The 13,445-nt window shown below is 33.5% G+C and overlaps 1 protein-coding gene across 1 annotated transcript; it reads right to left on the minus strand.

Moving 5' to 3' along the window:
- Positions 1 to 7,088: 7,088 nt before the first annotated feature.
- On the minus strand, positions 7,089 to 13,445 carry LOC110796947 (tetraspanin-18). The gene is made up of 6 exons (XM_022002046.2): positions 12,831 to 13,445; positions 11,909 to 12,008; positions 11,554 to 11,634; positions 11,332 to 11,436; positions 8,338 to 8,544; positions 7,089 to 7,407 (listed from the first exon to the last, which is right to left on the minus strand). The coding sequence occupies exons 1-6, from the start codon at positions 13,142 to 13,144 to the stop codon at positions 7,342 to 7,344; spliced, it is 873 nt and encodes a 290-aa protein (XP_021857738.1). The 5' UTR covers positions 13,145 to 13,445; the 3' UTR covers positions 7,089 to 7,341.

Consider the following 13,445-nt stretch of genomic DNA (forward strand, 5'->3'; position numbering starts at 1 on the left):
CTTCCTCAGCTCTTTTTTTTTTTTTTCTCCTAACGTTTGCAAGTGTAACATTTTATATTCTTATACGTAGTAGATGATATGATACTACTCTGTACTCGTACTCCCACCCAGCTACAGGGTGTCGAAAATGGAAGAACATCCACCCAAAAAGGTTTTGGGTGGGTGTTCAGCCTAGCTGCCTAACGTTATTGAGAGAAATCCGAGCATGACTCAGCAAGAACCCGCAGAATACACATGTCATGATCGTTGAGTTGATTCTTTGGTTTTTTGATGTTAAGTTTTTTCTTCTTATGTTTTAATATAAGGGCTTGACCCTCCTCTTATTACTCAAAAAAAAAAGAAAGATCGTTGAGTTGATCTTACTCTATTAATTTATTATGTGGGTGAGTACTTGTGATTAGTTTTTTTTTTTTTTTTTTTGATTTTTGGAGAGAGAGTATATTGCAATAAGAAAATTAGTCCCACAAAATGAATCAAATTGGAGCTAAATAGTGGTATTTGTCTGCGGTTTTATTTTTTATTTTTTAATGAAGCGATCCCAAAAGGAGAGTGAGAAAAAGTTCGGAGAACGGAGAGTACTAAACAAGGCGTAACTAAAGATACAACTCGGAATTAAATAGTCTTTACACGAATGTACTCCGCCCTTAATTTACCATCAAATTAAAATTTAAATTAATTTTTCAGTACTGATTACTGAAAGTTTGACAAAAATATTTACAAAATCGCATTTACAATTAAAATGCCAAAAAAGCAGATAGACGTAGTTTTCCATTATTAAATTAATTTTAATTTGATGGTAAATTAAGTGCGGAGTACATTCGTGTGACTAGCCTCTAGCTAACCTTTATGTAATAAGCCAAGAAAGTCTTCCTTAATTAACCTGCATTAATGATTAATTTAATGAGGAATAGCAAAGTCAAAGTTAAAAAGAAAGTCAACACCTTAACAAAAGCCAAACCAAACAGGCAAACACTAGTAAATGATTAATTTAATTATACATTTGTTCATTTTAGAAAAAAAGAAAAAAGGAAAAAAAAAAAGGTGCCATTTATCATATATGCACATGACAATAATGAGCTAAATTATTTGTTAGGTGTTATATTGTCTGTGGTTGCATTTCCCTACCACCTAATATCTTATTAATTATATTTAACCTACCATGTAATTTGCTCCAAAGAGTGTATAAAATATTTGTAAACCTACCATGTAATTTGCTTCAACATGCATCATATCTGTAAACGGATAAAATATATCACCATAAAAGACATAAGAAGCGGTAAATAAATACGTTCTCCATTCTTATTTACATGATATAATTGAATTTTGAACACTATTAATTAGTTCAATCTCTTTTGACTTTCTTTTGTGATTTATACTTAATAACAATCAATCGTGTGAGGTCTTGTTAGATCCGTCTCAATAAATTTTATTTAAATATCAACTTTTTATAATTTTTTCTTATCCATAATTGTATATATACTCCGTTCCGGAAATATTGCACCATGGTTGACTTTTACTCCACTAATCATTATTTTGACTCTTAATATCTCAAATCGTGTGCAAGTAAAATTATAAAAAATAATAATTTTTAGAAAATATATATCGATACGAATCTAACATGACCGCACATGACTAAAATTTCCTTACGTACGAATCACAAAAAATGACTAAAGTCGTAGTGTGAATAGTGTAAAAAACAAATGGTGCGATATATCGGAACGGAGGAAATAATAATGTTTAAAATCGTGTATTGGCAAACATGACTAAATGATTGTGTCATGTAAATAACAACAGAACAATTAAATAATAATAAAAAATAAAGAAAACCTAGTAATCTCAAGTTTTCTATATACTTCCTCCATTTTTCTTTACTTGCACCATTTTTATTTTAAGGACGTTTTAAATTACTTGCTTCTTTTTATGGTATACACACATGTTTTTTTTTTGGTGTGTTCACACACCAAACTCAATTTTACCGTTATGCATATTTAATTTTTACCATTAATACCTAATATTTTTTACCTAATTTGTTAGTTATCATATGTGCATTCTTGATATTTACTTCCTTTCTTAATATCTGTGCCCAACCAAAATGGAACAAGAAAAAAAAACGGAGGAAGTACTTCTTTAATTTAGACATTTTTCTTATCATGTTTGTCAATCTCAATAATAATATAAAAGTCAAAGTAAAAGTCAAAGTAATATCTTTAATTATCAATGGAAAAAAATTATGAAAGTTGATATTATAATATATACAATGAGACAATTATAATAACACCCTACAATCCTGCATGAGTAATTTTTTTTTCTTAAGTATAAATCATACTTCGTAGTTGATAGTCAAATTAAATTAGATAAATAGTATCAAAAGTTAAACTATCGACTACTCCGTAGTAAAAAAAGAACTAAAGAAATTACGGAGTATATAGTAAGTGGTTTTTGGTCTCAACAACAACGGCAAACATGATGAAGTGAGCACTCTTCGGACTTTAGTATATAACACGGTCGACCATTATTTAATACGGAGTATTACGTGTTAGGTTAAAAACATAGTAGAACCTTTTTCTTTTTTTTTCTTTTTTTTAATCGTACTATGTTCATAAACCAACGCACGAATCGTGTACATCAGTACATAGGCCATATAAATTATAAATGGAGGCAGAAAGATTCAAATCTGAAACCTATTATACACAGACCCTCAGTCTTAATCACTAGGTCAAACCATCATTGGTATATATATCAGTACATATAGTCATATAGAGCTAGTTGATATACGGAGTACTTGGTAGTTGGTACTCAAATACGTAGTACTCAAAGTGGCCCATAATAATTAATGGGCTAACTAACACATCTAGAAGGATCAGAATTCATGGAATAACAACATAGTAAACCCAACTGTTTTTAATTTTACCAAAAGAGCAACAAAAACAACGGTGCAAATCAAGGAAATTTAAAGGTCACCATATTTTGTTGGGAGTACCATTTTTTTGGGGTCCAATATTATTTAGCTAAAAGTCTAAAATCTAAGCTAACCCCACTTAAAATTAGGGAAATGACACCTATTTGCCTTTTAAGACTTGGCTCTTAAGTGTTGCCATTTTAGAAAAAACTACCAAACCCATTAATATTTGGCCTACACACTTTTTTGTATTTTTTTCCCATTTGTTTTTATTACATAAATTGGGATTTGGCCTACAAAATAATTTTAATAATAATGGAGTATAAAAAACCTATACATATGGCGGTGATGTATAAGACCAACTTCTCACTAGATAGTTGTACCTTTAAATCAAATATGAAGTAGTTGTACATTGTGATCCAATAGTTATGTTTAATTAACCTAATCAATCAAATAGTTACACTTTATCATTATATAACTAGTGTGTGGCCCGGGCGTTGCCCCGATTTCTTAATTTCATTCGGGTATATTTATTTTTTAAATATGTGCACATATAGATGGAGTCTTCGTCGACATCAAATGACATCGAATTACGGTGGTGACACAAGATTAGTGGCCGATCAACAACTTTCCCAAATATGAAACCCCACATTCGAAAATCAAAACAAAGTTGGATACTTTTCTTCAAAATTAGTTGATTTATTACGCCGTTTTTTGTTTTTTTTTGTTTTTGAGGCTTAAGCTAGAAAAGTAATAACGGAACATTTATAACTTAAGTAATCGTTATCTTTTTTTTCCTTCTTTTTTTGCATTCACTTTTATTTAATGTATTATTTAACTTCAAAAGAATATATATGTTTATGTAGAAAGTTGTAACATAAGTTGTGGTTGGCTAAGATGGTAAGAAGTGTAACCTTTAACAAAGAGGTCTAGTGTTTGATCCTTGTTACATATTTTTTTGTTGTAATGACATGTCATGATGCTAATTAGTGGTGACGTGGCGTAATGAGTATAGGTATACGTGACACGTATACATTATTAAGAACGCCTTTTAATATATTAGTATAGATTATATTTTTTTATTGTTGAAATCAGTTATTTATGTGTATATCGGCCTCATATAAGACGTACCGCAAATGTGGGAGGTATTGTTGGCAATCTTATTTATTTTTTAAACAAAATAATTTCTATTTGTAAAGGAAAGAAACCAATTTGGTGTGTTGTAAATAGTTTTACAAAAGAAAAAGAAAGTTTAAGAAAGAAGTGCCTCCTCCATCCTCCTTCTATTACCTATTTCTTTTTTTTTCATAAAAATTGCAATGCTTTAATTAGTACGTTTGTCAAGTGACACAACTTTAACGGTAAATGTATCTTAAAATTTTGAGATTATGAAAATATACAATGATATCTATCTACTCCGTAGTAAATTAGTAAAAATATACCGTCAAAGTTAATATATGAATAGTGACAAAATTAAAAGTGTTACAATTTTTTTTGAAACGGAGGAAGCAGTAAAGTACACCGAATTTTAATAATATGGTTAGTTTTTAATACCCATTTGCACAGGAGATCAAAGGAAGAATAGACTTGAACTAAATTTGACCTCGATTGGATTAAACCCAAACCCAAACCCAAACCCAAACCCAAACCTGAACTACATACCTGTCTAGCACTACAAGAAAACAGTGATTTTGCGACTGAATTTCCCGACCGAAGTGAAAGTAGTCGGTAAAATTTGGTTTTTCCGACTAAATGAAAGATGGTCGTTAAATTTAATATTTACCGACTAATAATTGGTGGTCGGTAATTTACGACTACTTTACAGGTAAACTACGACTATCTAATAGTCGTGAATTAAGTCGACCAAAACAAAATTTCGAAAAAAATTTACCGACCACTTTTACCGACCAAATTCTTTTAGCGACCACTTATTGTAGTCGGTAAATTCCGACTACATTGTGAGTGGTCGTTGAAAGAAAGTTTTACGACTACTTGTAAGTAGTCGTAAAAAATTATTTGCCGACCGTTTATAAAATAGTCGGTAAAAAATTATTTGCCGACCGTTTTTAGATCTAGTGTGTAATAAAATTTTTGACATTACTTATAATTTATTTGCTAATATAACTTTTGGTAGTTAATTATTCAATTTTGTATATCTATATATGCTCCACTCCACTCCACATAATTGAAGCTAGGAAATCAAACTATTTGTATGTTTTGGTTCACACCATTCGCTGGGTATTCCCAGTGGATGGATTTGATTTTTTTTTTATTTTTGTTATAAAATTACCGACAACCTCTCCGGTCGGAAAATTACGAAATACCGACCACTTTATTACTCGTTAATTTTCCGACTAACAAAATGGTCGGTGTTTACCGACTAACAAATAGTCGGTAATTTTACGACTACTTAAGTAGTCGGTAATATTTCGACTATTTGTAGTCGTTAAAGTAGTCGTAAATTGTTAGCGACTACTTTTTAGTCGGAATTTGGCCAATTTCCGACCAGAATATTATCGACAACCCTTTTTCGACCATTTTTAGTCGGTAAAGTTTTTAGCGACCAAAAACGCTCTTTTTCCGACTATATTTTGCGGTCGGAATTTTGTTATTTTCTTGTAGTGTAGGATGTTAACAAGGGAAATTAATGCTCCTGCTTTGATCTTGATTGTTCTTAAAAATACATATACAATTAAAATATAAATTAAATCGTTACAAATTCAATAGTGGAGGAGGTTGTTGTAACTAGTTGTAATTCAATAGTTAAAAATACATATGAATAGGTGTAATTCAATAGTGGAGGAGGTTAAATAGTCTTGAAGGAGAGGATGTTTGCCATGTGCATAACAGTTGAAGGGAGATTTCCAAACCATGAAAGTTATTAGCTTCTACACCTCTAACACTACAGCTTGATGCACATGATGCGTGCGAATATTTTCAAAATTTTAATTTTACATACAAGTAATGCTTTAAGATTAAATGTTTTTCCAACAATTTAAACTTTAAGTAAGGGTATTATCTATATTTTACGTGGACGCCAAAATACTCAAGAGTTGACTTATATAATAGAGGTCGTTAAAAATTGATATTATGAATAGAAATTTGTCAGAAAAAACAGGATAGGATAAGTACACGATCTAAAGGTATTATGTACTAATCCAAGATTTCATCATGACAGGAATGCTCATTTGATTCTACGGAGTTACTTTTCCAAATACCTTAATAACAGAGACATCGTAGTATATCAGTAAAAGATAAGAAGTGTATGCAAAATAGATTCATCAAGATCGCTCGAAACTGTATCACGCCGTAATGAACCTAACATTTTAGGCCAACTTCCAATATCTGGTCCCAGAAAATTGCAGGTACAAAATGAATATGTGAGGGTTCCAGACTTACAGTGACTATTGTGGGCCTTTTGTACAGGGAAATGGCGTCGCTTTGATGTAGCCAATCCAGCTGTCAGAAAGAAATGTTTACTAGCAGCTTCTCAAAAATATGCACAATTCTGTCAACTACTTTGGTAAATGCCTAACCAAGAAAATACTAGCTATGGAGTAATACCGATCCAAAACGTGAAAGTTTATAAAGTTTAATTAACTCGAGGAAATTTTACGTCTTTCCTAATCTACTTCAGTATAGAATCAAACATTATTGTACGAAGTACTAATCTACTGCGAATGCAAGGTGGTATTCACATTAGTTCTGCACCTAGTTGACATGCTCACTCAAAAAGTTAAAACTCCGTGATGGAGTAAGCAGGATTCAAGTTCCAAACTCCATTCAATCAGAGTGTGTACCGTACAATGTATAGCTGTGCGAGGAGCACATGAAACATACACGCAGCCTCGGCTACACTGTTATATGCCACACCCTAGGGGGGGGGGGGGGGGGGGACCTAATAAAGCCATCAGTTATAATGGGAATATAATGTTAAGAATGTGAATTTCAGCAATTTCCAGATGTACGGAAAGTGACAGATGTACAGGACTCCAGCAAAAAAAATATCTACAGACTAATCAAAGAAATGGTCGGTGATTGATTAACTAAGAGCATGAAAGAGATTTAACACGATTACCTAAATAAGGCAAACAATGAATGACCAATGAAATTATGACCTTTCTAATGCCACATGAATGTACACCTCTCTTCCTCTTTTGACGACTTGCAGTACCTAAACAGCGATATGTTGTGTGCTAATAAGTAATAACTAAATAGATTGATTTCCAAAACTTCATACAGGGCATTCAATAACCTCAAAGTTCAGGGATAGAACACAACTTGATTAGATTTATATCAAACCAAACAGAAGATTATTTCCCAGGAATAGAGAAAATGAAGAATTGGGTAACTATACATTGAAATTGTCCATTAGCTCTGATCCGAATGTGGTATTTACCACTTCTCTTCGTTGTTTAGGATGATACCTGCCTTATTGAGAACTAGGAAGTCGTACCAGATGGTGCATTCAGAGACTGATTTCTTGATGACTCATTGTTCAGTCCATACTGCAAATATAGAATTGCATCTTAGTATGCTGCAAAATTTAGATACAGGACAACATGCTTCCACTGGCGGTAAAGACGAGGGAATATAATAAAAATAAAAAAACACGAAGCCTTCCCACCACATAATAAGTCTGGATAATTAATGCTTAAGAGCAGTAAAAATAATTATAGAATGCTTCAGCAGTTCAGTTAAAATTTTTAATCCAATTGAACCGAAACAAGAATGGATTAGAAGCAGGAAAAGCAATTTCATGTATAGCTAATTTCAACTCTAATCACTTCAGGTTTTAGTTGTAGAGAAGTGGTATTTCCATTTAGAAAATGTCTCATGAAAAGAAATCAAGAATCATTGCCAATTTGCCACAGTTCAAGACACTATGGCTAACTCATTTACCTGAGCAAATTTATGTTTGTTGGTATACATGGAAGGAATATGAGTATTTGACACAGGGAAGAGTGAATCCTAAAGGATTAAGAAAGCATCAAGTTACTGATGATCTCTGGAAATATTTTGTCATATTGATCCTAATCAATATTATATTGGTTTTACTTTGATGATGGTATTAAATGGGCACAGATGAAGCAGTTACGGATCCAGCAGTAACTCAGTATAAAACATGCATCATGGTTGACCAAAAGAAACTATACTCTGAAATCATTTCAAGATTTGAACAACACTTAACAAGAATCAAAAAGTGCGTATTAATGATTTAATGACTCATCTTGTTTGTCCACCTCAATTTCTTCTGAACTGAATTCGCAGAGATAATCAGCAAAATTAGAAAAGATAAACTCTAATAGCCTATTACCCTTAAATCTCAGCATGTCAGGATTTATGTACCCGGAACAACTTATACGTTTAAACAAAAGATTCAGGAGAGAAAAAATCATCAATGCAGAATAATTAACAGCTTCCTTTAGAGCAAGTACCTTCTGTCTTATCTGTGTCGTCCAGATGTCAGAACCAGCCCCCCTTCCTTCACCCTTTACTGTCGCAGACGATTGATTAGATTGAGAGTAAAGCAGTGGGTTCCTTGTGCTATCTCTCCCAGAAGCATCACCTTCCTCAACATCAGGCTCTTCTCTTGAAGTAGAAATCATAGCTCGGAGGACCAATGATAACAGGAGCGACAATGCCTAAAATACCATAGAAAATTGACTAAACGGTAAGAGAACTGGGTATATCAAATAGTAACACTGCAGTTAAGTCTTAAAAGATATTCACATTTTGAAATAACCAAGTCTCCACATTACCACATTGCAATGTCAAGAAAAGAAATTATGTTTTGAGTAAAAGCTAATGGTTTTAAACTAACTGTTATTTCCTCTTTCTTCAGATCAACTTCTTTTTCTCCTTATCACAACACACTCTTACTTTTCCAGTTTTCCCCTCCATCCGCTTTTGATTGATTATATCCACTCATAATAAAATGCAAAAGTTAGTCCAACATGAAATTTATATTGGGTCAGAGGAAGTAGTGATTCACATTCTGCTGTGTGCTGCACAGGTCTGCTCATGATAAGATGACCCAAAACATAAACTTTCGGTTAGAACATGAGTATGCAGTTAATTATTCCAGAATAAGATTTAACATCTGTCAAGATTTATCCCAAAACTCAAAAACTAGCATGTCATCTTTGCAAAATCACTATTCAAATGAGCATTTCAGATTGTTGGCTTGGTACAAGATGCACATTTAAAGAAATCACAGTTGTAATCAATCAGATGTGTGTGAGGGTGCGTTCAAGTGTTTGTATGCCCGAGAGTGTGTGGTTGTAATGTAATGCCATTGTTACAAGATTCTTGGATTACTCTTTTTTTATGGGACTGAATTACTAATACATGTAGAAGCTTCTCACCTTCCCTATAGTCTAGGAAATCAATAAATTTCCCTTACCTTCATGTAAATTCAGATGCAAGATTATTTACTGTGAAGTTGGTAAGAAAGAACAACTGTAAGCTTCACTATGGATTTCCCAATTGAACAAAATTTCAAAAAAATACTCATGCAATAGCTAGATTGTAGCTAGTAGCTATGCTATTTATGAAGTGAACAACTTCATGTGAATATAAGCCATTCCGTAAGACAATCAACAAAGTCTTAATAGAATTTACAATGTACAAGCCCAAATGAGAATATACAAATAATCTATAGCATTTGTCCAACATGATTGAATACTACCACCTTTGCACATGTACAAAGCTGAGGAGATCAATACAAAAGAACTTCTTTATGTAACGTGCCATAATTTTAAAGCTCGGCAAGGTTCTTAACATGGAGGAGTTCTACTTCGGTAATACCCCATCAAAGGAGGAAATATGAAAGAAAAAGAAATCAACTGCCAGCAGCAGAGGTGGTCTAATTGCAAAGAAGTTTTCATCATTGAATATTCCACAGTAAAAACTTTCTGTATACTTTTGCTGCCTTGACATGCAATAGAAAACAAGAATATTTAAGCAAAAACAGAATGCTTTGGGCCATTTCCCTCATAGCCTGTCTGAAGCATTAAAACATCTGTGCCCATTCAACAAATCGAATGTGCAACATTAACTATTCTCAAAATGCTCACGTTGTAAGATTCTGTACCCAGGTGATAGGTGATTGTCTGTCTTGGATTCATACATCACAACTTGTGTGCCTCAAAACCAAGAAACATAAGCTTTCTTTCACCTATCAGTAAACTGTTACCGGAAAATCTTCCACATCCAACAGTCCTCAGAGCTTCATGTTTGTAATTTGCCAAATTATATTTCCAACTCAAGCCTCTTTCTGTACCATGCTTTCTTTCTAAAAGTACCATAACTTCATCCTGATTATTGGACTACTTCATTCCTTTGGAAAAGGTGTAAACACATTGTATTACTTAGGAGCTTAATGCCTTCAATAACCTATTTTATACCAAAAGTGTTGCTCATCGTCTATACCACAATATGCGAGTTCTATGACACTTTCTCTAAAATAATCTTTGTCAACATCTTTGATTCTGTGTCACGAGAACAGCTACTGGCGTGATAAATGGTGTTTCTTAAAAAATAAGAGTAACATAAACCAGTGGATAGAAGTGTCACGTGTTGCAATTTATGCTTATACAACAGAAACTTGTAAAATTTTATTCCTATTCTGAAGTTAGAGCTCAAAGTATGAAGATGTGAACACTTACTCGCACAACACATATGCACCTTCCTAAATTCTGAATTCTGAACACAAATCCTTTAACTAATCAGCTTCACCCTTTTCTTTCCAATGCCCTCGTTTTCTTCAAATCAGAACTAGTACATCATCTCTTCTTCAATAGACTGGGCTTCTCAATGATGCTAACCAACTTGTCTTGTCAAGGGTGCTATCAGTCTATCACCAATTCACCATTCCCTTTTCATTCAACCTCATTCCACAAGCAAAACCTCCTTTGAAGGGAATATCCGGATTATCTAATGTAACCAATTCAGATGACACAATATCCAAGTTCATATTATGTTAAATAATTAAGCCTCATGAAGATGCTCATAGACTTTAAGACTTCTCTTCATGCTCATGAAATAATACTTCCTCTTTAGTTAAATATGTATATATGGGAAATAATCTATTTTTGCTTCATAACGGACATGATATTGTCTGGCAGACACAAAATAAATAAAAAGATAAGCACGTCTTTCACCTCCAAAATAACCACCAAGACATAGTTTTATGCAGAATAAATCAACACTTGAACAAAAACAGACCCCAAAACTGATATGTCAAAGCATTAATTTGTGTTTTGTGCTTCCTGGACAGAATAATAGAGGAGAATAGATATCAACACCAGCTGCCAGGGGATTGAAGTTTAAAAGAAGAGGCTAGTTTCAGGGTATATCTGTCGGTGGTGGTGATTGATGAAACTTTCTAGAATGGACTAGATCCAATTATCAAAAAAAGAATGATATACCTGGACACTGAGCAAAGTAAGGCCCAGCCACTTGCATATATCAACATTCTCTTCAACAAAGGATTTAAGCTTCTCAAGCTCCCCAGTTGGGTCATAAGGAAGATCCTACACAACATTGACAAAGACTAGTCAAAATGGAACGAATATTAAATCAAAGCAGAAAAGACTTTTTGTACATGCATCAAATAGGAGACTCAAGTTATTTGGTTCACATGAACTAACCTTATCCCAATATCGGTCAGCTGCAATAAATACCACCGCAGCTGCTTCAAGTAAAATGAGCACAATTGAAAGGAAAATGTACTAATTATTTTACACGTAAAGGAAAAGTCACACAATTGCTAGACAAACACATATTCTAGAATGTTCCTTTTAACGACATCATCCAAATCACATAAAACAGGTTTTGAGTACAATTGCGAGTACATGCCAGAATTAGAGTGACTCGACATCTAGAAGCATTAAGAATCTAAAACGTACTATAGAACACACACAAAAAGTCTAGTCTGATGCCGGCTGGAATACACCATTTGCTAAAAGAAGGCATGAGTGTTTTTTTTTACTCGTCAAAGGATACAAAGCAGAGGCAACAACCACTTAATCCTTCAGCTGCAATGTGACCAATGCAAGACATACAGCATAGTATACCACCAACCACCATCAATAAGTATACGAACCTGCAACAAAAAACAGCCCAATAAAACCCAAATGGTTTTTAAATTACTTAGCTTCGCTATTTCAACAGGGAATCAAGTTCTTTTAAAACAAGCTTCACGTAATTCACCTATAGTGACAAACTTGAGTAAAATTTTCTCAAATGGAAACCCGGGAATTTGTAGATGATAGTGAAAGAGGATTATTAATAACTGTAAAATACACTGCAAGCACTGATACAATACAATAATCCACCTTCTTTGGATTGGAGCCTTTAAAATACAACCAAATCATCAAGTTTTAAAACCTAGGGTTAATGGTTTCTAGCATTCGCCACTTTTCGAAATCTACTTAATGAATTGAAGGCCATGCCTACTCTAGAGCTTAGAACACGTCTGGCAAGCACATACAGAGGGGAAATTACTCATACAACAGAAATTTTAGCCTCTTCAAGAAGAACAAGCTTTGCTAGTCAGAGGTGTTACTGATTTCTCTGCCACAAATAACTCTTCCATTCTTCTGTTGAGTTGATGCATTAACTCACATTGTGGTACATTATGACAACAAATTTTACACTTTGATTAGCTAAGCTCAAATTAATAAAATACCACTACAAACAAAAGAAAAGCAATTCCACATTCCATCACATAATCTAAATGCATAACTAGAAGGAAACGGATCAAAGTATAACATTTCAGATTTCGCCAAAACATACACTCCAACATTGATCAAAAACAACTTTTAAAAAATTAATAATACTATAATACACCTCATAATAGCAAAAACTTAGCAAAATTGTAAAGAAAAAAAAAATCCAAAATGCTGAGATTTTGAGCAAATTATACCATGGAGCAGGAAGCTGAATGAAATGCAAATGCGAGACCAAATTGATTTCCGACCCCGAGACAAATTCGACGCCGAGATTATAGGACTCAATCCGATCAGCAACATCTAGCGATCCTCCAATGGTGGTAAGAGAAGGAAGATAATTCGGCGGCGGAGCTGGAGATGGAGGCGAAGGAACAACTGGAGCTTGGCTTTGCCACTGATTTAGCAAGTAAGCGGAGTAAATCACAGTCGAAAATCCGAGGAAAAATTGCAAGAAATTAAGGAATTTCAGATTGAATGCCAATAACTTGTGGCAACAATTGGTTCTCATTGTTTCAGTAGTGGAACTTATGTAGATTTTGAGATAGGAATTAGGAGAATTTTGGAGAATTTTTTTTAAGAACCCTAACCCTAGAACGTAGAATTACAGAGAAAAAGGGGGCGAAAATGAGCGCGAGAGAAAGTGAGGGAGCTTTTTGCGATGAAGGAGTGGAGTGAATTATGGTTCCTGTATTTTGCTTATTTCTTTTGTTTATTTTGTCTATTCCGTTATTCAACTGTTTTTCAAATTTCAGATTTGGCGTTCAAACTCCTACCGAGTTTTTAAAGGCATGGAAAGAGGCAAAATGAAA

This window comes from Spinacia oleracea, chromosome 6, assembly GCF_020520425.1.
Source record: "Spinacia oleracea cultivar Varoflay chromosome 6, BTI_SOV_V1, whole genome shotgun sequence".
Taxonomy (NCBI): Eukaryota; Viridiplantae; Streptophyta; class Magnoliopsida; order Caryophyllales; family Amaranthaceae; genus Spinacia; species Spinacia oleracea.